Raw genomic sequence first — 26,667 nt, 5'->3', positions numbered from 1 at the left:
TCAAAATAATGGCAACAGAGACCCAACTCCCTGCAAGAAAAATTCTGCAGGCCTTGGGATTCATGGCATCTTGCATACTACTAATACCATTTGCAAAACTGCATATGAGGAAATTACAATGGTACCTGAAAAGCGCATGGACTCAGCACAGCCACAGCTTGGAAACAATGATACAACTCATTCCCTGCCTTCAACAGGAGTTTCTATGGTGGGCACAGGCATGTCACCTCAACAAGGGTCAGCCTTTCACCTTACCCAGAGCCAGGCAAACTATAACAACAGATGCATCGGACTATGCCTGGGGAGCACAGATGGCAGGACACTGCATTCAGGGCAAATGGACTACAGATCAAAGGCATCTGCATATCAATAAAAAAGAAATGCTAGCAGTACAGCATGCCCTAACAGCTTTCAAGGACCTCTTACACCCAGGACAACTAATAATAAAGATGGACAATACCACAGTAATGTGGTACATAAGCAAGGGGGCGCACATTCCTACTCTCTGTGCAGGCAAGCAATGACCTTGTGGAGCACAGCACTGTCTTACCAGGTTCAATTACAAGCACAATTCCTGCCAGGAAAGAAAAACACATTGGCAGACGACCTAAGCAGAAGCATCATGGATCCACACGAGTGGAAACTAGATCCACAAGTATTTGCAATGATAGCTCAAAAATGGGGACGCCCAGACATAGATCTGTTTGCCAGCCCCCAAAACTACCAACTTCAAAAATTTTGCACAAGGACATTCCACCCACAAGCTTGGAAAGTGGACGCCCTCTCATTCAGTTGGAAAACATTAACAGTGTATGCCTTTCCTCCACTGCCTCTTCTAGCAAAGGTACTGCTGAAAGTCAGATTAGAGAGGCCGCAAATGATACTCATTGCACCAGACTGGCCACGCCAGCACTGGTATCCAATTCTAAGGAACATGGCCCACGACCCACCATAGATTTTGCCACAAATTCCTCACCTGCTCACCCAGCGAGACAGTCAGATTCTACACAGCCAGCTCAAGACTTTAAACCTGGCTGCATGGCAAATTACCTAAACAACCAGCCAACTCCTCTATCCAAAGCTGTTATGGATGTCATTCTGGAGGCCAGGAGGCCCAGCACCAGGAAAACCTATTCAGACAAATGGAAAAGATTTTGTGCCTGGAACCAGGCTAAAGGCCAAAATCTCCTTGATCCAAACATTCCTCAGATTCTACAATATTTAACTGAGATGTTGCACAAAGGACTTTCCTTTTCATCTGTTAAGATCCACGCCTCAGCAATTTCAGCTCATTACAACATGGATCCTCCTTTATTTTCACATCTACTCCTAAGACAGTACCTCAGAGGGGCTAAGAACATAAGACCGCCCAGGAGAGCACCAACACCTACTTGGGATATCAACTTTGTTCTGGAAAAGCTTACACTGCCACCCTTTGAACCATCTTTTTCAGCTGATTTAAAATTTCTTTCATGGAAAACTGCCCTGCTACTAGCAATAACTTCAGCTAGAAGAGTCTCAGAGCTACAAGCACTAATGGCAGTGGAGCCTTTCCTCATTTTTAATCAAGACAGAGTCTCTCTATGAACTAACCCTTCCTTTATGCCAAAGGTGGTATCCAGTGTGGCCCTAAACCAAACCATTCATTTGCCCACCTTTGGACATTCACAGACAATTACGTTACTACTTGGATAAGACTAAGGCTTTCAGAAAATCTGACCAGCTCTTTGTAGCCTATGCTGCAGGATCACAAGGAAAAGCTATCTCAAAACAGACCATTTCAAAATGGATAGGACATTGCATACGTTGCTGCTACATGCATCATGGGAAACCTGTACTTGCTAACATTAGGTCCCACTCCACCAGGGCTACAGCTACATCAGCAACCTTTCTCAGGGGGGTGCCAACCAAGGATATTCTGGAAGCTGCAACTTGGAGTTCAGTGCACACCTTCACCAAACACTATCACTTACCTCTATATTCTAAGACTAGAGCTGGTTTTGCCACTGCAGTTTTGCAGGGCCTACTAGCTTCTTCTAACCCTGTTTAACTCCACCACCCATCCTTAGCTTTGGGATTCAACCCAAGTGTGATGACTGCAGCAGGGTAACACGATGAACATAGTACAGTTTTGTACCTACCATAAATGTAGATGTTCGAGTGTTCACCCTGCTGCAGTCCAGGTTACCCTCCCTCCATCCCCTCTGAACTAGCTGGACTTATCTATACCTTTCTATCCTATACAACCTCTGTGGTGTATTTGCTTGTGCCTGAGGTATTGTTTTATTTTTATATGTACTTTTTTATATAGCAATATGTATTTCCTACCTATTGGGGGCACCTGACATCTGGGGCAAGAAAAACTGAAGAAAATGGCGTCGGATGCCTCTTATATACCCCTGGCGCACTGACGTCAGGGAAGAAGCGACAGCAACTGTCGCCAGACCAAGACTTTGGAACTATGGCCGACTGCGGGACTGCCTGATGGCAGGATAACCCAAGTGTGATGACTGCAGCAGGGTGAACACTCGGACATCTACATTTATGGTAGGTACAAAACTGTACTTTTTCTTTAGGTGGAGCATGTCCATCAATTCTGGGTTGGACATGGTCTTGTATGTCAGGCAGAGATCACCTCTGAGTAGGCGGTATGTAACTGAGTACAGCTGGAGTTTCTTCAGTCGAGCTGCATAGAGCTTCTGTTTGAGGCCAGTGATCCTCTTGGTGAGGTACCCAAATGGGGATTGTACTCTATGATGGGTCTGATGAGTGATGAGTAGAGGGGCACAATGACCTCTTTTGATCTGGATGCAAGCCCTTTTGTGATTAGGTGGGCCACATAGAAGGATTTTATAACCACTTTGGCAATGTGATTATCAAAGGAGAGATTACTATCTACTTGGGTCTCCAGATCCCTTATTACGTCTCCCGTATTTAGGGGACTACCACCTATGTGGTAGTTTGTGGGTACTTTGTTTTTTCCAAAGGGGATGACTATGCACTTTTTGGCATTTAGCTTGAGGCCATGATTTTGACACCAGGTATCTGTCTCAGTGAGACCCTTTTGGAGGGATATCTGTGTCAGCCAGAGAGTCAATTATAGCCCCTAGTTTCCAATCGTCTGCGAACTTGATCAGCTGTAGTCCTCCTGTGATTGCCTGTACCTCTGAGAAGTATATGCTGAACAGGAGGGGTCCTAGGACTGAGCCTTGGGGAACGCCACTTGTAACCGGTTTAGAGTCGGACCTAGCTCCTGCAACTCTCACCATGTGGGTTCTGTCCATGAGCCAGTTGGCAACTCATCTTGTGATGTAGGGGTTTATGTTCAGGCTGGTGAGTTTGTCTATAATACCAGAATGGGGAATGATGTCGAAGGCCTTTGCGAGGTCTAGGTAGGCTGTGTGTATCACCTTTCCCATGTCTATAGCCTTGGTACCGGTCTCAAAGAAGTCCACCAGGTTTAGGAGGCATGATCTGCCCTTAACAAAGCCGAACTGGATAGGGTCCAGTGTTTGGAGGTTCCCAATGTCTCTGTTAATGAGTTCCATGATGATGCGCTCCATAGCCTTGCAGACCAAGCTAGTCAGGCTTATAGGGCGATAGTCCCCGGGGTCTGTTGTGGCTCCACCTTTGTGGAGTGGAATAACCATTGCTGTGCGCCACTCTATGGGTACATAGCCTGTGGAGAGGTTGTGTTTGAACAGGGTGTTTAGGTGAGGGGTTAGTTCATCTTTGAGCTCGTGTAGGACACAGCCTGGGACACACCATCCGGTCCCATTGATGATGTGTTTTTGGCTTTGGAGAGGGCAGTTTTAACTTGAGTATCTGTGATTTCAGGGGCTCTACATTCTTCTGGTATGGTTATGGGCCCTTTTGGGGGTGAGAGGGGGGTGAAGTTTGCACTGAACCTGTCTGCCGGGATGTTGGCGATATCTGTCGGTTCAGTGTATCTTGTGCCATTCTGCACTAACTCCGAGCAGATCTGAGCATTGCCACTTAGATTCTTGACATAGCTAAAGAATGTCTTGTGGTTATTTTTGGAGTCCTTGGCAATTTTTCTTTCGAAGCTCGCCTTGGATGATTTTATGATGGATCGTAGCTTCTTGCTGATGCTGATCAAGGATGTCTTCCCTTCTTGGGGTTTTACTCTTTTCTGTATTAGTTTTCCTCCTTCTATTGTATAGCTTGTTTATGGCAGGGGTCCATCAGACTGGTTTCCTTTTCTTGGAGGAGTGAGTCTTGGTTTTGCTTGGGATAGCACGATCCATGCATTTTTGCAGGTGCTCATAGAGTGCCTTTGTAAGGGATTCAGCAACTTGGACAGCGTTGTCCTTTAGCCTGAGGGCTGTGAACCTCTCCACCTTGGTCTTAAGTAACATAGTGATTAGTCTATGGTCTGATCTAACCAGCGAGGGGATAGCACGATCCATGCATTCTTGTAAGTGCCCGTTGAATGCATTAGTAAAAGGATTTTGCAGCTTGGACAGCGTTATCCTTTAGCATGGGGGCTTTGAAACTTTCCACCTCGGTCTTAAGTAATGTGAAGTTTGCTTTTGAAAAGTTTTTCACGGTAGTTTCCTTGTCCGGGAGTTAGGGCAGAATGTGGATATCCAGAGGGGTTTGCTTATGGTCAGCTCTAACCAGGAGGGGTTGACCTCCGTTGTGGAACACCGGTCGCCCATGTTGGTGATGACCAGGTCCAATATGTTGTCACCTCTGGTGGGAGTGTTGACCAGTTGACCCATTGCGTTTGAGTTTATAAATTCTAGGAAATGATGGGCAAGGGAGTTAGTACTTGAGTAGTTCTCCCAGTTAATGTTTGGGTAATTGAAATCACCCAATATTAGGGTATTTGGTAGGACCTTTATGTTTCCAGAAATGTGGAATGGGGGTCCTGGGACATGGTGGGTGATCTGTAGCAAGCTACAATTTGAATAGCAGTTTTGCCCATTGTTAGTTGCATGTGGATGACCTCTGAAGCATCATGCTGTGCCACTAACCTGGAGGTGTGGGTATCCTTGATGAATATGGATACGCCCCCGCCTTTTGTATTTTGGTCCAGGTTTTGTGGCCGAAATGTATGGTATGAGTTGTATCCTTGTAGTGCTGGGGTGCTCTCTGCAGCCTTAAACCAGGATGTTCTTCGTGTTTCACTGTTGCAGTCATTACATTTGGGTTATCCTGCTGGCAGGTTGCCCTCAGTCAGCCTGAATTCCAAAGTCTTGGGTCCTGCGTCGGTTGCTGTCGCCTCTTCCATGACGTCAGGTCGTCAGGGGTATAAAAGATGCAGCCGATGCCATTTTATTTTGTCTTTCTTGCCGCGCGGTGCCCGAAGCAGAAGCAGTTCGCAAGTGCCAGTCGGCCGACTCCTGAGATTTTCGTGTTCGAGTTTCAGATCCGAAGTCTTCATTAAAAGCTAAGTACCCCGTTAGGGAAACATTTTTCTTGCTCCAGACCGATGTAAGAAAAAGTTAATAATTGTATTTCTTGTGGGAAGCAAATACCTCATAAGGACTTTCATTCTTATTGTATTCCTTGCCTAGGCCCTGACCATGACATTGCTAGTTGTTGGTTTTGTGCTAGATTTAACCATTGTACTATTAAGCGTCGGTACGATTTTGCATTAAGCTATTTTGGGCGAAGATTTAATTATACAGTGTCGTCGGATAGCCATCCAACTAACGGAGTTCACAAAAAACGAAAAGAAAAAGACAGGCAACCGAGGCCCAAAACCAATGAAGAAGCTTCTCTTAAGCAAGTTGCCGGTTCGCCGGTCCTCAGTGAGGCGCTTTCGCAGCCCCTGATGCCCACTATTTTAGAGTCGCAGGCTGCTAATGACTCCCACGTGGAGTCGGCCAGGCTGCTGGAAACTCAAGGTATTGGAGCCTCGGAGATAATTCCCTCAGATGGGTCCGGAGCCACTGAGCAGGCATCGGCTTCTGAGGATGTATTCAGACCCAAACAATTATATATTAAACCGACTTCAAAGACAAAGGCTAAAACACCTTTAAAGGCAAAGAAACAAGTTCACCAGCCACAAGGACAGGCCTCCATGTCCAAAAAAACAGATGCTCAAAATGGCCGAGGACTTAATTACCTTGATCAGGGGTTCCCATCCCCCTCCCGATAAGAGGCCTAGGCAAGAGAGAGACTATGAATCTTCAGATCAGGTTTCCATTTCTTCTGATTCCTCTTCTGATCAGGAATATTCTATTCCCCACTATGAGGATTCTGTTGCTGAAGAGTCAATTCCTTCAGCTTCTCCTCCTGAGGACTACTCTTTTGGGGAATCCTTGCATACCATGAGGGAACATTTCTACTGGGAGAGCCAAGATTTTTCTGAAACTAAGAAAAGGCTCAGAGACTTCTTATTACTGCCTCAACACAAGCCTCTAGCTATTCCACCTGTGTTAGACATTGTAGATGTGTTCTCGGAGTCTAGTCTGACCCCTGACTCTTTACCTCCAGCTCCTGTTAAGCCGGACAGATACTACAGGGCCCCTGACTCTCATAAATTCCTTTTCAAAAACCCTTCTGCAGACCCAGAAACTATTTCACAGGGTCCGAAAGGGGCCAAGGCTTCTACTGCAAAAAACCCTACCCCCTCTGACAGGGATTCTAGGGCACTGGATAGATGGGGAAAAAAGATTTACACAACTGCTACTTTGGCTATAAGGGCTTTAAATTGTCAGTTTCATATGCTCAAATATCAATAGCAATATATCATGACACTGCTTAAACAGAAACTGGTGACAAATTCTGAATGTGCAGAAAACAAAGAAATGCAGGATTTATTGCATGCAGCTGAACAAGTTGAAAAGCATACTTTGCAATGTGGGTTTGATTCTCTGGAGGCCTCCTGCAGGGCCGCTGTTACGGATTCTGTCATTAGGAGGCATGCTTGGTTAAAGGAACAAAATCCTGCCTGACCTTGTTAAAGCAAAATTATTAGATGCTTCTTTACAACATGATTACTAAACTGGCAGAATAAACTAGTGAAAAAACACAAAAGGCAAGTGTAATCCAAAGAAAGGTAACTCAGCAGGCAATTAAAATGTTAAAGTTCCAATTTAATAAGCGCTTTCGAAGGGGTCAGTGCCCCAACTTCATCAGGCAAAAAAACAACTCTAACATCCTGTCTTTATATACTCATTCATTTACTAATTAATTATTCAATTATCTAACTCAATTATCTTATATAACCAAAATGTTCTTTGTTAAAAACATTAAAATGTAACATTAGCTCATACTTATGTATCCTCAGCTGATACAAACAATCTATACACGCTGCTATTAAAAACAAAATAAAATAAAATAAATTTTACTATTTGTTATTAAAAGCCTTGGCATCAAATACTAATGCAACATCAAGTTGCAAAAACATTATACCGCACCGAATTGCACAAGCGTTATACATCCTTAAGGCTACTTTTTTATTATTATTATTAAAAAACACATTAGATGCAATTCACACCTGCATAATACCTATACATGTATAATCATACTGTGCTTCGATTATCAAATTCATTATTATAATAAATATGTCATAAAAGTATGTATATATATATATATATATATATATATATATATATATATATATCCTTAAAACTATAACCATATATTTATCCCTATATCCATAATATAATAATTTATAAATTATATCCAACTAAAATCCCTTTAAGTAAGACATTACTAAAATTCACTTATATACATATGTGTTTTAAACTTTGACCAACTCATTTTATCATTATATTTGTGTTTAAAAATTATCATTTTATGCGTTTATAATTCACCACCCTTCTACCTGAAAAGTGCCCTTAACTTCAAAATGCTTTTTATTGATGCATATTCATTCAGACCTGGTGGAATATGTGCTGATGTACGAATTTTCCACAATAATTCGTTTTCCTCTAATTTGAGTTGCCATGGTCCACCTCTTATATCACATTGCACTTGTATAGCTGTATAGTGAAACCTGTGATTTGGGTTATCTACTATGTGTCCAAGCCAGTGCATTTGTGGTATCCCTTCTATTAATACAGTATTGGTGCTCGTAGATCCTTTGTTTAATTTTTCTTTCTGTCTTTCCAATATAGTATGATGGACATATTTCACAACATGCTACATACACCACCCCTTTTGATTCACAATTAAATCGACCATTAACTAAATATGACTTATCTCTTATCCTCACTTTGTTTCCTAATTTGATAAATTTGCATCGCTGACATGTTCCACATTTACTCATGCCTGTAACCTTCCTTTGGTTCTTATTTTTCTCCAACAGGCATTTTAAATTTGGGCCCCTTCTATATGTGAATCCAGGTTTTTCACCCAGGACTTTACTCAGACTGTTGTCTTCGAGAATAATAGTCCAATTTTTATTAAAAATATCTCCTATTTTCTTGTAGTCTAGAGAATAAGTAAATAGAAAATTCAAGCCCAAATTTTGGGTTGAGGCTGCTATACTAATATTGTGTTGGTCAGTTGCTATCATTGGGTTGTTTTCATGACCATTATATAATAATGGTCTGAAATGCCCTGAAGTCCTTTTCGCATTCACCTCCAAAATAATATCTCCTACAAATACCTCTGGATAGCCCCTTTTAATGAACATTAATTTTAATAGTTCACATTCTTTTACATAGTCAATATCATCGGAGACCATCCTTGCCGCCCTTACCATCTGACCCTTTACTACTGCTTTTTTTGGTGATAAGGGTGGCTACTAGAAAAATGTAAGAAAGCATTTGAATGTGTAGGTTTCCTATAAATTGTGGTCTTGTATTTGTGATTAGGTCTGTCCTTTTCCAGCTTTGTATCCTGAAAGTTTATGCTCTCTAACCCTATGTTGTATTTAAATTCTACGAAGTCTGTCATAATAGTCATGCTTGCTATGAAGGCCTCAATAAGTCTTTCTTCCCCTTGCCATATCGGGCACATATAATCTTGGTACCTAGTATACCATAACACATTTTCTTAGAACATAACATTATTAAACAGTAGAGTTCGTTCCCAATATGCCATTACACAATTTGCAAAACTTCCACCACAGGGTGACCCCATAGTCACTCCTGTGTTTTGGAGATAAAATTGCCCATAAAAAATCATAAAGTTATTAGATAATACTACGTCTGACAACATCTCAACCAAATAAATATTGTTTTCGTCCACCTTTTTTAAGGTCATAAACTCCCTAATCCATGCTAGCCCCAGAGTTTGTGGAATCACTGTATACAAATCTTTTACCTCTATTGTAAGAAAGATATTGTTATCATTATATTTAAGTTTATTGATATTATCTAAAAAATTCCAGGAGTCTCGATAAATCTGGGGTTCATCCTGAATGAGGGGTTTCAAGATATTGTCAATACATTTGGCACAGGCGTATGTTAGTGATCCTCTGCCGTCCACTATTGATCTAAAAGGTGGATCGGAATAGCTCTTATGGAGCTTAGGGGAACCAAATAAACAAGGAATTTTTGGAGCTGACATTGATAAGTATTGGTACATTTCAATGTCAATGGTTCCTTCTGAAAAAAGGTCATTGCGTATGCCTCTGATCTTTTTATAGGCTCCATTAACTTCGTTAATACTGACATGTGTATATACATCTGTGGACAAATAATAATCCATTCTTCTATTGTATTCACTTTGGTCCATAAAGACCAACCCCCCACCCTTATCTGGTTTCATAACCCTAATGTTACATTCATTTAGTAGATGTAGAAACTCCATTTCCCTCTTCGTAATATTAGTTTTTATTCCTTGTCTATTGTGTGATTCACTTAATATTGCTCTTAAATCCATTTCACACAATTTCTCGAATATGCTTAGGGTTGCATGTAGGGGAGGGTTAAAAACACTAGTTACTCTTAAAGTATTAGTAAGTGAAGAATTTGTTCCCATTAGGGAAGTAAGATTTAACTTACGTACAGTTTTAAGTCCACAATAGTCCAAACCACGTCAGCCCTTCTATCTGGGACAAAGGGCAGTCCTTTAACAAAAAAGTCCACCATATCTTGTTCTATAGTCAAAATTGTGTAATTAAATATTTTAAAGTCTCTTTCGGAACTTATAAGGATCTGTGGTCCTTCCTGGGAGATTCCTGTCATCTCCTTCACTGATTCCAACGGTTCCTCCTCTGACCCTGATTGCGGTTGCCATTTAGGTTGTTGTATCGTCCATTGCGACCTCTCTGAAAATCCTGCTGGTTATTTGTGTTATTTGCTTCACCATTAAATGTCTCATTATGTTGTTGAGCTCTGTTATTTTGGGCATTATTGTTCATAATTCTTTCGCTACGGCGTAATGGCTGTGCCTGTATGGTTTCATTTCCTACTGTTTGGTTTATTTCTTCAGTGTTGTCTTCATTCTTATTATTGGGTACCCCATAGGGGCTAAATAAAATATGTGATATCCTTGGAGGTGAAGGGTATGCTTTATTGTTGGCATATTTGTTTAGATCTCTACTAATTTCTTCTTAGTAGCTAAAAGCTTTGTTAGGGTGGCCTTAATACTGGAAAAGATCCTAGCGTATTCATACCTATATCTAGGAAACTCACTATCTGCACTAATAGAGTGTTCCAGTATTTCAAGTTTAGTTTTTAAATTGTTAATCTCAGAATTGTAAAAATTAATGAGTGATTGCAAAAATTCAAAGCCTTGTTTATCAAATAAAGATAATAGTTCTCGGTGGAAAACTGAGTTCTCCACTAACCCTAGAGGGTACCGCCACTGGCGCAACCCCCTAGGGATAATCTTCTTATCAATGCATTCCTGCAAATATGCCATTTCTAGCTGCAGTTTGCGACATTTAAAAAGTTTGTGGTCAAAGTCATTAAGTAAGGTACTAATTGAAATTGCCCTTGAATTCTGTTCTTGTTCCGCCTCGCCAGGTGCTTCATTTCTAAAAAAATTCCTGTGACTTAAAAAATTAGCCATAGTAGGTATTGTGTTAGGTCCCGTCGTTTGCTCTAGATTATTGTGGCGGTTATTCGGCCGATATGGAGACCCCGAACTGTTACTTGCTTCACCTTGTGTATGGCTACCACTTCTATTAGATGTTACCAGGTGTAGCCTCTCTGGTTCATTCATCTCAGTTGAATCAGCTTGTTGCGGACCTATTCGCAGGTTGCTTTGGTTGTTATTTGCTCCTCTCATCTCGTCCATCCTCTCGGTCAAATTTTCTACTCGACTCAATAAAAGGTTTACCAAGGCTGTAAGGTTCCCTATGGCATTCGCCTCCGAGGGAACCTTTGTAGCAGTCAAAGCGTTGCCATCTTGCTGTGAAAACAGAGACTGTGAGTTACCTCCTACGTCACTTGCCATTTAACTACAAACACGCGTACTAAACTGGCAGAATAAACTAGTGAAAAAAAAAACACGAAAGGCAAGTGTAATCCAAAGAAAAGTAACTCAGCAGGCAATTAAAACGTTAATGTTCCAATTTAATGAGCGCTTTCGAAGGGGTCAGTACCCCAACTTCATCAGACAAAAAACAACTCTAACATCCTGTCTTTTATACTCATTCATTCCTTTCTTTGGATTACACTTGCCTTTTGTGTTTTTTCCTTTACAACATGATACCTTGTTTGGTGTTAAGGCAGAAGAGGTGTTAAAGAAAATGGAGGACAAAGCTAAATCTATGCAAACGGTCAAGGATTTCTTACAGGTACAGCCACCTAGATTTAGCAGACACTGGCCTACAAAGAATTGGTCCTTTCCAGTTTCAGACAGACCTCAAATTGGCAGATCCAGACACCCTAGAGGCAGCTCACAGCCGCAAGTTTCCTACAGGTCTAAGCAGTGGAGTGCCTCTACCTCCAAAGGTGGAGAAGACAAATCACAAACATACAGGAAACAGTCCCAATGACTTCCCCCTGCCTGCACCAAGCACTTATCTTCTGGCAGCACCCTTAGGGGGAAAACTAGCACTTTTTTCTCAAAATTGGCACATTATAACCCTTGACAAATGGGTTCTAGACATAGTGTCACAAGGCTACAAGTTTCATTTTCATACCCTGCCAAGAGCAAACGGTTGGCCAGACCTGCCAAAAAATCAATGGTCAGAGGCTCAAAAACAAGTCACAGCTCTCATGGATATGAGGGCAATTCAACAAGTGCCACAGCAAGAGCAGGGACAAGTATTTTACTCAAGACTGTTCTTGGTACCCAGAAAGGACAAAGCATGGAGACCAATACTGGACCTGTCTATTCTGAGCACTTTCCTGGATATACCAAAATTCAAGATGTTGACCTTACAGCAGCTTCTGCCCATGCTGGGCAGCAAGGCTTGGCTCGTGACTTTAGACCTAAATGAGGCATACCTGTATGTCCATCAGACAATCATGCAGAAGATACCTCAGATTCAAGGCTGGCTCAAAGCATTACCAATTCTCTGCACTGCCCTTTGGCTTATCTACTGCGCCCAGGGTCTTCACAAAGTGCCTGACACCAGTAATTGCTTACTGCAGACAAAGAGGAATTCAGATATATCCTTACTTGGACGACTGCCTCATTCAAGCAGAGAACAAGGATATTCTACTACAGCATCTGACGTTTGTGATAAGACTTTTAACATGCCTAGGGTACACAGTCAGCAAAAAGAAATCAAACCTAGTACCCTCTCAAGAGATAATATTCCTGGGTGCAAGCTTAAATACAACTGCCCAGATGGCTTATCTCACTCCAGACAAACAAAGGCAACTGACTACCTATTTCAAGGAAATGGCAGTAAAGGCCCAATTATCTGCAAGAAAAATTGTGCAGGCTTTGGGCTTCATGGCATCCTGCATCTTACTAATTCCATATGCAAGACTGCATATGAGGAAAATTCAGTGGTACCTAAAAAGTGTCTGGACACAGTATTGCCACAGTCTGGAAACAATGATTATTCTAATACCCTGCCTGCAACAGGAATTTCGATGGTGGGCAAAGGCTTGTCAGCAAAACAAGGGGCAGCCATTCTCATTACCCCCAGCCAGTCAGAGCCTAACAACGGATGCATCAGATTATGCCTGGGGGGCACACATGGCAGGCAGAGGCATTTAGGGTACCTGGTCCACAAACCAAAAGCATCTACATATTGATCACAAAGAGATGCTAGCTGTTCAAAATGCCCTGACAGCCTTCAAGGACCTACTTCATCCGAGACAACTACTGGTAAAGACAGACAACACCACGGTCATGTCGTACATAAACAAGCAAGGGGGAACTCATTCTTACCCCCTATGCAGACTGGCCATGGCTTTATGGAACACAGCATTGACTTAACCAAGTTCATCTGCAGGCACAATTCCTGCCAGGAAAGGAAAATACTCTGGCAGACGAACTATGCAGAAACCTCATGGATCCCCACGAGTGGCATCTGGATCCACAAGTCTTCAGCATGATAACAAAGGAATGGGGACGCCCGGACATAGACCTATTTGCCTCCCCTCACAACTATCAACTAAAAAGATTCTGCACAAGGACTTCTCACAGACAAGCTTGGAAAGTGGACGCCTTATCTTTCATCTGGGCAAACCTATCAGTACATGCCTTTCCTCCACTACCTCTCCTCCCCAAGGTACTCCTAAAGGTCAGGCAGGAGAAACCAAAAATTATTCTGATTGTCCCAGACTGGCCACACCAGTACTGGTATCCGATCTTAAGGAACTTGTCCCAATGCCCAGCCTGGACCTTACCTCAAATACCTCATCTATTGTCCCAACAAAACAATCAGATTCTGCACAGCCAACTCAGGATCCTAAACCTGGCAGCATGGCAGATAATGTAGCCATACAAACCACACCACTCAGTAAAGCTGTGATGGATGTCATTTTGGAAGCCAGAAGGCCTAGTACTAGAAAATCCTATGCTGGGAAATGGAAGAGATTTTGTGCTTGGAACCAAGCTCAAGGAACTGACACAGCTGTACCAAATATTCCTCAGATTTTACAGTACTTAACTGAGATGCTGGACAAAAGCCTATCTTTTTCATCAGTTAAAATCCATGCCTCTGCCATTTTGGCTCATTACAATACAGAACCACCACTCTTTTCTCATCCTTTATTAAGGCAGTACCTCAGAGGAGCCAAAAACGTAAGGCCTCCAAGGAGAACGCCAATACCTGCATGGGACCTCAATTATGTCTAGGAAAAACTCACCCTACCTCCTTTTGAGCCATTTGCTACTGCGGACATAAAATTCTTATCTTGGAAAACAGCTCTGCTCCTAGCAATAACTTCTGCAAGACGAGTCTCAGAGCTACAGGCTCTCATGGCTGTGGAACCCTTTATCATTTTCTATCCAGACAGGGTCTCTCTGAGAACAAACCCTACATTTATGCCTAAGGTGGTATCCAGTGTAGCCCTTAACCAAACAATTCATTTGCCAACTTTTTATCCAAATCCACAGAACAAGGGGGAGAAAATTCTGCATTCTTTGGACGTACACAGACAACTTAGATTCTACTTGGACAAAACTAAAGTTTTCAGAAAGACAGAGCAATTACTAGTGGCATATGCCACCGCATCACAAGGAAAGGCTATCTCCAAGCAGATTATTTCAAAGTGGATAGGTCACTGCATTCGTTTCTGCTACTCACAACATAGCAAACCAGTGCCTAAGGGCATTAGGCCACATTCAACCAGAGCTGCAGCCACTTCTGCAGCCTTTCTCAGGGGAATACCAACCAAAGACATTTTGGAGGCTGCTACTTGGAGTTCAGTGCATACCTTTACAAAACATTACAATCTGCCACTTTACACTAAATCCAGGGCAGGCTTTGCCACTGCAGTTCTGCAGGGCCTCATAGCCGTTCCTAATGCTGTTTAGCTCCAGCCCCCCCAACCATATCTTTGGGACTCAACCCAAATGTAATGACTGCAGCAGTGAAACATGAAGAACATAGTACAGTTGTGTACACTTACCATAAATGTAGTTGTTCGAGTGTATTCACTGTTGCAGTCCAGGTTACCCACCCACCATCCCCCATATTTTTGCTGGAACTTATCTTTACTTCTCTAATCTATACATCCTAAATGGTGTATTTGCTTACAGAGGAAGGTAAAACTTATTTTGGTGCATGTATGTTTTATTTACCTAATTTTAGCCAACCCTTTTGGGGGCACCTGACATCTGGGGCAAGAAAAACTAAATAAAATGGCGTCGGCTGCATCTTTTATACCCCTGACGTCAGGGAAGAGGTGACAGCAACTGGCGCAGGACCCAAGACTTTGGAATTCAGGCTGACTGAGGGCAAACTGCCAGCAGGATAACCCAAATGTAATGACTGCAACAGTGAATACACTCGAACATCAACATTTATGGTAAGTGTACACAACTGCATTTTTCTGTTACTGCGCATATATCGATTTTCTCCATACTGAGGAGTGCCTCGAGTGTGTGCATTTTGAGGTTTAGACTTCTGGCATTGAGTAGCATTACCCTCAGTTTTTTGTTACTTGTGCTATTTACAGTGGTGGGTTTGTCTTTTGAGCCTTGCCTAAAAAAGGCACTATGGGGGTGGCAAGAGCCTTGGCCAGTATTTGAAAGCCTAAGGGTGACAGGTGCAAGCCGTCTCTAGCAAAGCAGTGTGGCTTGTTGAGCATGTCATCCCAGGTGGACAGACACCGGATCCCCTTTGAATGACACCAGAAACTTATCCAATTGTTGAAATTGATAATTTTTTCTTTATACCGTGGTATCATTCTTGGTGAGGGCAGGATGCTACTCAGGGTCATACCGGCCTGGGCTACATTATCAGAGAGCTCTTCCATGTCTCTTTTCATGTAGTCCAGGGAGGTACGGCTCAGGTCATTCACACCAACATGAACAATGACAGAGTCGTATTTGTACTTGTTCTGGAGTGACCTGAGTGCTTGCGTTATGTGGCAGATCCTGGCACTCGACAGGCAGCTAACAGTAACCTTCTCCTTATTCAGCCTAGTGAGTGGGACGTCAGTGTGCCTGACTATAGAGTCACCTATTACTAGTGTGTTGGGTATGTTATTCTGCCCTAAGGGCTGTAATTGTGTGGCACACTGGTTTTGTGAAGTATGTGTTTCATGGTTTGTGTTGGAAGGTGGAGGTTGCTTGGATGTTTGCTTTGGAGGTCTCTGTTGGTTTTGCAGATTTTTATTTAGAGCCTCAGAGTATGTTTTCATGTATTTATGTATGTTTTTTGCCAGTGCTGGTTTAATGGGTCTGTGTGAGATTGGTGGTGTGATGCAAGTATTTCCCTTCTCCTCTTGACTGTCTGATCCAGTCTTGGGTTGAGAGAGTTTAGCCTCCAGTTTGGCTGTATAATTGCATCTCTCGCATGTATTAGTGTTTGGTGGTAGGAGGAGAGGGTTGTCTGTGTACATGAGGCAGTTGTAACATTGCCTCAAAATGCCCAGATTCACCACTTGGACTGGAGAGTACACCTGAAACTGCCCTTTGGACATGCCTGGATAGGTACAGTGAACAGTTTTACTGATTGACTGGTAAGGTCAAATAGAGCCTTGTCCTTCTGTACATTATAGGGGGGATCGTTCATTATCTGATAACTGCTTTATCCTTTCAGAGCATTCTGAGTAAGCTGGTATGTATTCCACCAACCAGTGGGCATAAGGCATCAAACCCATTCTGGACAGGGTACCAACCTGTCACAGAATGAACACCCGCACATACTCACGGTCACAGCCAGTGCATACATACCGACAGGCAAGTTGGAGAATGGCATTTTACCTTCTGTATGTCTGTAGAAGCAGGAGAAAACACTAACACCAGAAGGATATGTAGACTCTGCACATAATACATCTCATCTGTGAAACAGGGCAGAGGATTTCTTGCTTGGAGCCGGTAACACTAATTCCTGCACCACAGTGCCATTTTTAAGTTACATTTGAAAAATACATAAAAAAATATCAGCATGTGTCAAAAATGTGCAATGTTACATGTCATTAGTGGTGTAAAACTAGAAAGCCAGACTCTATTGGATAGATACGTATTCTGGGGTTACTTTATACCTTTCAGCATGTTGTAAGTGGACACTGTTATTTGACCTTACAAAATTAGATGATGATCTACCCCATTGGTGAGGACACCAAATGCAGATGGAAATAACAAAGCAGAAGTCTTGAAGCAGTTGTTTAGATAATTCATTGACAAAGACTGTGGCAAAACAGAAGTAGGGCTACTGAATATTTACAAACATATCTCTCACAAGTCATCATGAGAGATGCATAGATACTATTTAAATACTAGGGTTCACCACAGTGGCTTTAAGTTGATGCCTTAAATTTTCTAAATATTTTATACATATAAGTCTGTATTTTGCAAGGGTCTTTCTGGCTGCCTCATCTTTGCATCCACTTTTTTTTTTTTTTTTTTTTTTAAGTTTCCATCCTCTATATAAGAGACTCATTACAAATAACCTTCAGCGAGAGACACAAGTTCTTTAAAGGTTATCACACAGTTTTGTATGTAGCAGAAAATAACTGAGGAATGCTCCCTTTTTGTAAGCATAGATATTGGAATAATGTTCGTCAACAAGCAGTGTCTTTGTTCCTTCAGACATTCTGTCCAGCACTGAACTGGTAGTACAGTTTTCCTTGCGGAGATGCCTTTCAGGGAAAGTGCTCTGCTGAGTCTTAAATGTATGGGCCTTCTGTGAGACAGCATTTTTTTATATATACTGTTTGCATTTGCTAACTGTTAAATTTGCTCCAATTAGATGTAGCCCGTTTGTTCCCCCAACACTGGGATTTTCACCCAATGTCAGTCTGAAAGCTGTCCACAGGGCACCATCATGTAGTCATGGGGGGTCTTTGTACCCTCACCAGCACTCCAGTAATGAGAAAGTTTGTAGTGATCCTAACTCTGCCCCTGGACAGAGAGGCATGCTATCTTTGTCACCAAGGAGGTCCACAGCACCTCCCCATTGTGAGTGTGTGCTTCTTGACATAGGTATAGAAGGATACCACAAGGTACTAGCTTAGCAAGCCAAACATCCATCATGCAAGGTTACCGCCAAGCAGTGGCTTAGTGAGCCAAACATCCATCATACATTGTTACCGCCAAGCAGTGGCTTAGTGAGCCAAACACCCATCATGCAAGGTTACCGCCAAGCAGTGGGTTAGTGAGCCAATCACCCATCTTGCATGGTTACCACCAAGCAGTAGCTTAAAGAGCCAAACAGCCATCATACATGTTTACCGCCAAGCAGTGGCTTAGTGAGTCAAAAGCCCATCATACAAGGTTACTGCCAAGCAGTGGCATAGTGAGCCAAACACCCATCCCAGGCCACACATTTGCATCTTCTTCTCTCCTCTGAAGGTTTGTAGCAGTGTGAGGCCAGATCCTTCCCTTCCACCTTAGGATGCTTCCCTGCCAGCTCTCTCAGGTGCCTGAGCCATTAATCAAACTCTGGTCACATGGGCTGTGGTCAGGGTTTTTTGTTTCTCTATGTCACCATAGATGCTGGTCTGTTAGAGAACATTTTAAGCATTTACACTTTTATTTGACTTGTTAGAACAGTGTCTAGGATGGATGGAGGAAAGGAAAACCAGTGGATCAAGTGGATAACAGGAATACAGAGAGGGGTCATTGTCCACATACAGACCAGTAAGCTTGATGGGGATGAGGATACTGTAGCTTAAGTTGTACTTAATGGGTTGGGAGTAGATGGCAGTATTTCTGGTCTGATGTTACAGTGCTCCACCCACTTAGTGGGTTGGGAATAGATGGCAGTGTTTCTGGTCTGATGTTACAATGCTCCACCCACTTAGTGGGTTGGGAATAGATGGCAGTGTTTCTGGTCTGATGTTACAGTGCTCCACCCACTTAGTGGGTTGGGAATAGATGGCAGTGTTTCTGGTCTGATGTTACACTGCTCCACCCAGTTAGTGGGTTGGGAATAGATGGCAGTGTTTCTGGTCTGATGTTACAGTGATCCACCCACTTAGTGGGTTGGGAATAGATGGCGGTGTTTCTGGTCTGATGTTAAAGTGCTGCGCCCATCACACACACACTGTGCTTTCTGTGATGTGATTGTTGTTCCACCTCCTTCTCAGACATATTTTGACAGTCTGTCAGGAAATTTTGAGACTATAGCAAGTGGGTCTGCCACACCATGGGACTTTTCAGTAATGGAAATAATTCTGAGGCATGTGACACAGCAGGGAATGCTTGGGATATAATACCATACAACAGTATAGGGGTAATAGTCAGCCATGACTAGAACAAAGCTAAGTGGGGTAAAGAGCAACAGGATCAGTGCATGACATGTAGTGCAGATAGTTTATTAGCTCTTCTAACATTTAGATGCCGTTTTTTTTTAGTTGTGAGTTGATTTTATATTGTTTGTCTTGTTTGAAATGCATTACAGCAGTTGTCATGAAAGAAAGTTCTCATTTACTAACCAGAAAAAGATTACACATAAAGTAATAAAGGATGATGTCATCAGCTTAGCACACTGCCATGGATGATGTCATCACCTTAGTACAGGGTCTTAAATCACCTGATGTTGTAAAATTAACCAAGGTAGTAAACAATTTAATACAGACCAGTATATATTTTGACTGTTAATCAGTTTCTCTCACCTGATTTGTTTTTTCCTTCTTATATTATGCAGTGAAATGCAAGCAGTGAGTTCACCAAACCTGGAGATGGTGACTTTCAAGAGCAATTCTTCATTATTGGGTCCACAGGCATCTGCTCACAGTATGAACTACTCTGACAAGGATGAGAGGGAATCACTGCTTCCAAATGGCCGCAGTGTCTCACTAATAGACCTTCAGGACTCCCATGTGACGCAGACGGAACAGTCTGTTCTGAATGAAATGCCTGTGCGCCTCACAGGGAGCCATTTATCTGTGAGTCAAGTGGCCAACATTAGACAACTCAGGGAGACGCAGAACACTCCTCAGAGTGCACCTCAGGTGAGACGACCTCTTCACCCTGCCCTTTATCAACCTGGCAACCTTCAGCCATTGTCCTTCCAGAACCCTATGTATCAACTCAGTAACCCCCCAATGGTAACCAAACAATCTGTGGACTCCAGTTCGGAGAATCTCAGTACAGCCAGCTCTCGCAGTCAGAGTAACAGTGAGGAATTCAAGTTAAGTGGACCTAGTAACAGCAGCATGGAGGACTTCACAAAACGTAGCACACAGAGTGAGGACTGCTATAGAAGGCACACGCTGCCAGATAAGCCACTACCAGTGGCACTTCCACGGCAGAACAGTACTGGGCAAGCTCAGATTCGACGAACAGATCAGGCAGGACTGAATGCCAGGACCAGAGCACCACAGTCCTTACCACATAGTGCCTCACTGCGAAGTACGGGTAGCTTATCTGGCATTTCTGCAATGGCAGCAGCTGATTCACTACAGAATGGGAGTCAGTCACGGCAACAGTCATCATCCTCCAGAGAAAGTCCTGTTCCAAAAGCAAGAGCCAATCACAGGCAGACACCGTCACAGGTAAGCTTTTAAATATCAGGCTGGGCATAGCAGTCTGCAGTGGGTTTTAAGTTCACTTGTTTTGGTTTCCTTTTTCTGTAATCTCACATTGTCCTGGTTCATGTGCGCCTTGGTTCCTTCTGCTTTGATTTGCTTCTTGCACAGTATATGGTGTTAACATATCACAGTCTGCAAAGGTTTCTGTTAGTCAGAAAGTGTTGCATATAACGTGCCAAAGTTAAAACTGCAAAACCCAGACCCATTTTTCTGTTTTTTTTCAGACTGTATTTGTTGATGACCCAGCTAGCTGTTTTGGGGTTCCTGGTTTCAGTACACCTCCATTGTCATGCACAAGTAACTTTTCCAATAGAGGAGCAAAGCCCTTTGATTGCACTGTGGCTGTGTTACACCTAGACAGTATGAGCTCATGTGAGAACCTGCCCAGCTGATATTAGCAAATCTGCAAGTGAGGGATAGGTTCATACAAATAAGTATTCTGATTACAGTTAAGGACCCTTTTGTCCACTAATTGCCTTTTTAACTATTTCACAGTTTCTGCTAATTTTCTTCAAAACATGCTGATGTACATTATAACCCCTTCCTTCCGTTCTCATATGTAAACATTAACTACAGTCTTGTCAAGACTAAACCACTTGGAACAAACTCCAGGTAGATACTAGTCGAATTGTAGAAGTGAAATGTTATGGTGAATGTTATTTATTTATTGTTTTGGAGGTCCATTAAATGTCATGTTCTGTAGTCCTATCTCACCTTCATTCTTAATGATGGGATCGGAGCTGTGTCGGCCTATTTACAAGCTCGAAGTCTTTGGCTCGTGGCTAGGTAGGTATCCCATGGTGCACCAGTACAATCCCCAGATCTTGTTTGCAGCGTCGATGAGTTCGGATGTGCTGCTTCTTGGCCGTGGCTAAATGTTACAAATTTTGTTTAAAATTTTTGGATAAATCTTCTATTTTCATATTTTGATAGTGTTATATAGCACTGTATAGCTATATTTAGCATAGTGTTTGCAGTTAGAATAGTTAGCATTTATTAGAGTGCCTTTCGTGTGCAATTATTTGAGTACAGTTGGCTGTTGGGCTTATAGTACTTGGTATCCTGTGTGCCAGTTTCCACTTGTTGATATATATATATATATATATATATATATATATATATATATATATATATATATATATTACTCTTTTCATACTTTTGATATTAGTAGTTGTAAGCGTCTTTTGCGCTTAGTTTAGGCTGTGTGTGTGTGTGTGTGCCTGTTTAAATACTATAAGTAATAACTTTTTGCATAGCTTTCCGCTTGCTGATTTTTTTTTTGTTATTAGTGTTGCAGACAGAACGAGATTCTGTTGACCTTGTTCTTTGTGTTTTCCACAATTTAGAACTGTATTCCTGTTCTGTTTTGTGTGCAAGTCTCTCTACTTGTTTCTGTACCTACTAAGTCCGTTTTAGTTAGAGGACCTAGTTTCCCTTTCTTTCCTAACTGGGCTAGGCCTGTTTAAGTTAGAGAACCTAGTCCTTGTGGTGTTTCTTTACCGGTTTCTGTAGGGCTAGGCCCATTTAAGTTAGAAGACCTAGTCCTCCCACTTTCTTGTGTGTGTGTGTGTGTGTGTGTGTGAGTTCATTTCTGTGAGATGTCTAAGGAAGGCAAGGACCATAAGCCATCTGGCTTTAAAAAATGCATAAAATGCTCACAGAAGATATCCATAATGGAGTAAACGCAGTGTTTACTGTCTTGGTGCCATCCACTTACAGGAAACTTGCTTATGTTGCCACTCTTTTAGTGCTAGGGTGTTGCAAGAAAGAAAAAAATAAGCTAATTCTAAAAGGTCTCCTAAAGCCTTCTTTTGAGGAAGATCTGGCTAGCTCTTCCTCCTCTGCAAGATCTCAGGGATCTAAAAAGGAAAAGTTTAAATCCTCTAAGAGGCCCTCCCCGGCGCCAGCTGGTGTCTCGGAGCCGCCTCTTAAAATTACTAAGTCTGACAAACTTACTGTCTCATCGGCCCCACTGAGTTCGGAGCCAATCAAGAGTGTTACTACTGTGGTTACAGGGTCAGCACCAACTAGTTTGGAGCCGACCACTGAGGGTATTCAATGGAGCTGGTCTACGGACCCTTTACCGGTGTCCCCTACATTAAAGTCACCCATGCTGCAGAGATCCCGTTCTCCTACTCTGTCCTCCAGGTCTTCCAGGAGTTTATCTGAAGAAGATGTGGAGAGGGTAGTGCTGAGACGTCTGAAGTCATCTGCCTTACCTAAATTGTTGGCTCCGACCCAGTCAGTTCTGGGGCCACTTTCGGTGATTCCTTCTTCGAGCCATGCTGGGTTTTCGGAGCCAGAGTGTTTGATGCCGCTGGTGGAATCCTTGCTTCCAGCTCCCCCTGAGGTTGTTTCGTGGCAGAGTTCCGCTCCGGCACTCTCGGTGCCGTCCGTGGTGTCTAAGAGCTGAAGCTTCCCGGTCGGCCGTGACTGGGATGCTTGGAACCGAAACTCTTCAGTTCCGAGGCTTCCTCTCAGTGCGTCGGCGAGGGTGAGCTCGAATCCTACGTCTCTCTTGGAGCCGAGGGCTCTGGAACCGATGGCATCCTCAGTCTCCTTGGAGCCAAGGAGGTCAGCATTCGAGATGATGAGGAGCGTGCTGTCCAGATCATCGGCTTCTACCAGGGGTAACGACGCTCTCCCCCTAGGGCACCTACTTCTGTCTCAGCTCCTACTCTCTCTCTGGACAGCAGAGACTTGCAGCCTCAGGAGCCACCGGCTGGTGGCCACACTCTTTCGAAACCTCCCCGGAATATCCTTCCAAGGAGTCCCCACAGAAGAGAACATGCAAGAGGAAGCATGTAGATTCCCAGGATGAGTCTCTTACCTCAGACATTGACCTCGAGGAGTCAGAAGGGTCCCCCAAGTCCATCCTCTGATGATGTCTCCTTCGTAGGCATCATGGAAATCCTTAAGCAGAGGTGCAGCTGGCCCACTGTCACCCCTTCTGATGAGGAGTCAGTGTACCTGAAGGTTTTCGGGTCTCAAACTTCAGCCTCTTGGGTGTCTCCACCTTCCGACGAACTGATGGAGCTAGTTAGTCGGAAGGTGTGGGATACTCCTGATGCCATGGAGCCAGTCCCCTGGAGACCAAGTAAGTTTCTTTCTGAGCCCAAGGAAAAGGAATTTTTGTCTAAAGGTGTTCCCGTAGATGCCATGGTGGTGGCGGCGGCGGCCACTAAGAAACTTCTTCTTCTGTTCATCCGCTGAATATGGAATCTCAAATGATGGACAGGTACGGGAAGCGTATCTTCTCATCAGCGGCATTTACTCTTAGATCGCTGAAATACCTTACACACTTCACAAGGCTTCAGAGAAATCTCCTTAAGGAGTTAGGAGATTCTCTATAAGGTACATGTACTGAGGGAGTACCTGACAAGGTGTCTGCCCAGTTGTCCACCTTGAACTCTGTTGTCAACTTGTCCATGAGACTTATCTCGTATGCAGCCAATGGAGTAAGTAGAGCAGCGGGTTCAGGAATTTCCCTAAGACATCATTCCTGGATGCATTTGTGTAATTTTGCGGAACCATTCAAGTCTGCCTTTACCAACGCCCCCTTCGGTTCTTCATTGTTTGGACCCAAGGTAAAGGACACATTCACCCGGTGCGAACAAGAAGGAAAAACACTCTGTGCCATAGGAGTATGTTTTACTGTCCCCTCTAGACCATACCCTATGGGTCAGAGAGGTGGTAAAATGTGGTCCAAGAAGTCCCAGAGGTTTTTCCCAGATGCACAGGGTGGAGGAGGAGGAGGAAATGGTAGACATCTCCCTAGAGGCAGGGGTGGACCAAAAAAACAGGGAGGCCGCGATTCATTTTGGGGCCAGCTTTACCAGCGCTCCTTATGTGGGGCCCTGACTGTGCTTCTCTGGAGCCGGTCGGGGGTCGCATTTCTTTGTATCCAGAAGCCTGGCTAAGTAGCACTCAAGACAAATGGGTACAAAGAATTATTACCAGAGGTTATGTCATACCCTTTTCTCTGCCACCCTATGTTCCCAAGAGGATCCCAGATGTTCCACCCAGTCACAGGGATCAGGCAACTGCGGAGGTCAACAAGTTGCTGGCAAAAAGAGTCATCCAAACTGTCCCAGCTGACCAAATAGGATCCGGAACTTACTCCAGATTCTTTTTAGTGCCAAAATGTACAGGGGACTGGAGGCCCATCTTGGACCTCAGCAGATTGAACGAATCAGTAAAGAAGGACAAGTTCTGGATGGTGAGATTGCAGTCTATTCTCCCGTTACTAGGGAAAGACACTTGGATGTGCTCAATAGACCTTCAAGACGCTTACTGTCACATAAAAATGGACAGGGCGTCGTGGAGTCATCTACGTTTCCGGCTGGGGGCCAGTCATTACCAGTTTCGTGCTCTGGCCTTTGGTTTCACCACAGCCCCCAGGGTGTTCACCAAGTGTATGGCAATAGTGACAGCTCACCTGAGATGTCGAGGATTCCAGGTGTTTCTGTATCTGGACTGGCTCCTGACTGCCCCCACCAGGCATCTACTTCTTCAGACCAGGGATGCTATCATTCAACTTTGTGCCCAGTTGGGGATTTCTATCAACTGGGAAAAATCTGCCTTATTTCCCTCTCAATTCATGAATTTTATAGGCACAGAGACAGACACAGTAGACATGTTGGCTTGTCTGCAATAGAAAGGGCACAGAATCTGGTTCTTCAAATTCAACTTCTCCCTCTATGGAAAGTCAAGGCCAAGACTATTCTGAAGCTTTCAGGGACCATGGCTTCCACCATACTTGTAGTGCCGCTAGTCAGACTACACATGCGGGTTCTTCAGTGGCTGCTGTCATCCTAGTGGTCCTTTCAGCACCTACCATTATCTCATCACATATTGGTCACAGATTCTTGCAAGAAGGACCTCATTTGGTGGACTCAACCCAACCAGTTAACCATGGGCACTTCATTTGTCCCCCGCCAACCCATTGCCACTGTGACTACAGATGCCTCACAGATAGGGTGGGGTGGGCATTATCTAGGCAGGACTGTCCAAGGCATATGGCAAGATCACAAGGCTCACCTGCATATCAGTGTTCTAGAGATGAGGCCAGTGCTACTGGTGTTGCAAGCACTTCACAACCTTTTGCCTCTTGGGACGATTGCGATACAGTCAGACAACATGTCGGTAGTGTGGTATATCAACAAACAAGGCAGAACTAGATCATACCCACTTTGTCAAGAGGCCATTTGGGTTTGGATATGGGCGATATCTTCCCAGCGTTTTCTGGTGGCAGCACGCATTCCAGGGACAACCAACGTGATAGCCGACAAGCTCAGCCAGGCAGTCTTGATGCCTCACGAGTGGTCTCTGAAACAGGAAATAGCAGAACAGATTTTCCGCAGATGGGGACAGCCTTGCTGGGATCTCTTGGCCCCTGGGTCTCATGTATGCCTTTCCTCCCTTTCCTCTCATTCCCAAGATTATTCAGAAAGTGAAACAGCTGGGAAGCAAACTGATCCTCATTGCTCCTTACTGGCCTCGTCAGGTTTGGTTCCCCTTTCTCGGGTCTCTTCTCCTAGACGATCCTTGGATTCTGGATCCAGTGCCAGATCTCTTGACACACATGTCAGGCTTGCTTCATCCCATGTTACACACCCTCAATTTGATAGCTTGGCTGCTCCAGTTCCATCCCTAGTCAGGCTTCACGACTTCTCCCCCTCTGTGACTCATATCCTAATGTCCTCTCATAAACCCTCCACTAGGAAACTGTATTCCAGTAAATGGAGGAGATTCTCTATCTGGGTTGAGGAAAAGAATGTTGACCATTATACCACCTCCATTCCGGTGGTTTTGGAATTCCTGTCTGAGCTTTTCCACCAGGGATCTGTGGCTGCCACTATCAGGGTTCAGTTGGCAGCAATTTCTAATTTCCATTTAGGTATACAAAATTCTAATCTGATCTCACATAGGCTATGCAAAACCTTCCTCAAAGGCGCCACTTTAAGACCCCCATTTCAAGAACCCATTGCTTCATGGGATTTGAATTTTGTGCTTTCCAAGTCGATGTCTCCGCCCTTTGGGTCTTCTCATTCATCATCTTTGAAATTATTGTCTTGGAAGACTTTGTTTCTGGTGGCTATCACATCTGCCAGAAGGGTGTCAGAGTTACAAGCACTGTCTGTAAAACCCCCTTGTCTGATTTTTCACAAAGACAGAG

The 26,667-nt window shown here is 43.5% G+C and overlaps 1 protein-coding gene across 3 annotated transcripts in view; it reads left to right on the top strand.

The window, feature by feature from the left end:
- Nucleotides 1-26,667, top strand: part of RASAL2 (RAS protein activator like 2) — a 1,712,944-nt gene that overhangs the window by 1,570,264 nt on the left and 116,013 nt on the right. For all 3 annotated transcript variants that reach the window (XM_044085261.1, XM_044085259.1, XM_044085262.1), the window contains exon 14: nt 19,604-20,453. In XM_044085261.1, coding sequence (XP_043941196.1) covers nt 19,604-20,453 — 850 coding nt within the window. The remainder of the gene's footprint in view (nt 1-19,603; nt 20,454-26,667) is intronic.

The sequence above is a fragment of the Protopterus annectens genome, chromosome 10.part0 (genome assembly GCF_019279795.1).
Source record: "Protopterus annectens isolate FY-2018-M chromosome 10.part0, PAN1.0, whole genome shotgun sequence".
Taxonomy (NCBI): Eukaryota; Metazoa; Chordata; order Ceratodontiformes; family Protopteridae; genus Protopterus; species Protopterus annectens.
Note: the sequence above shows the minus strand (reverse complement) of the source record. Positions and strands in the feature narration are given on the sequence as shown.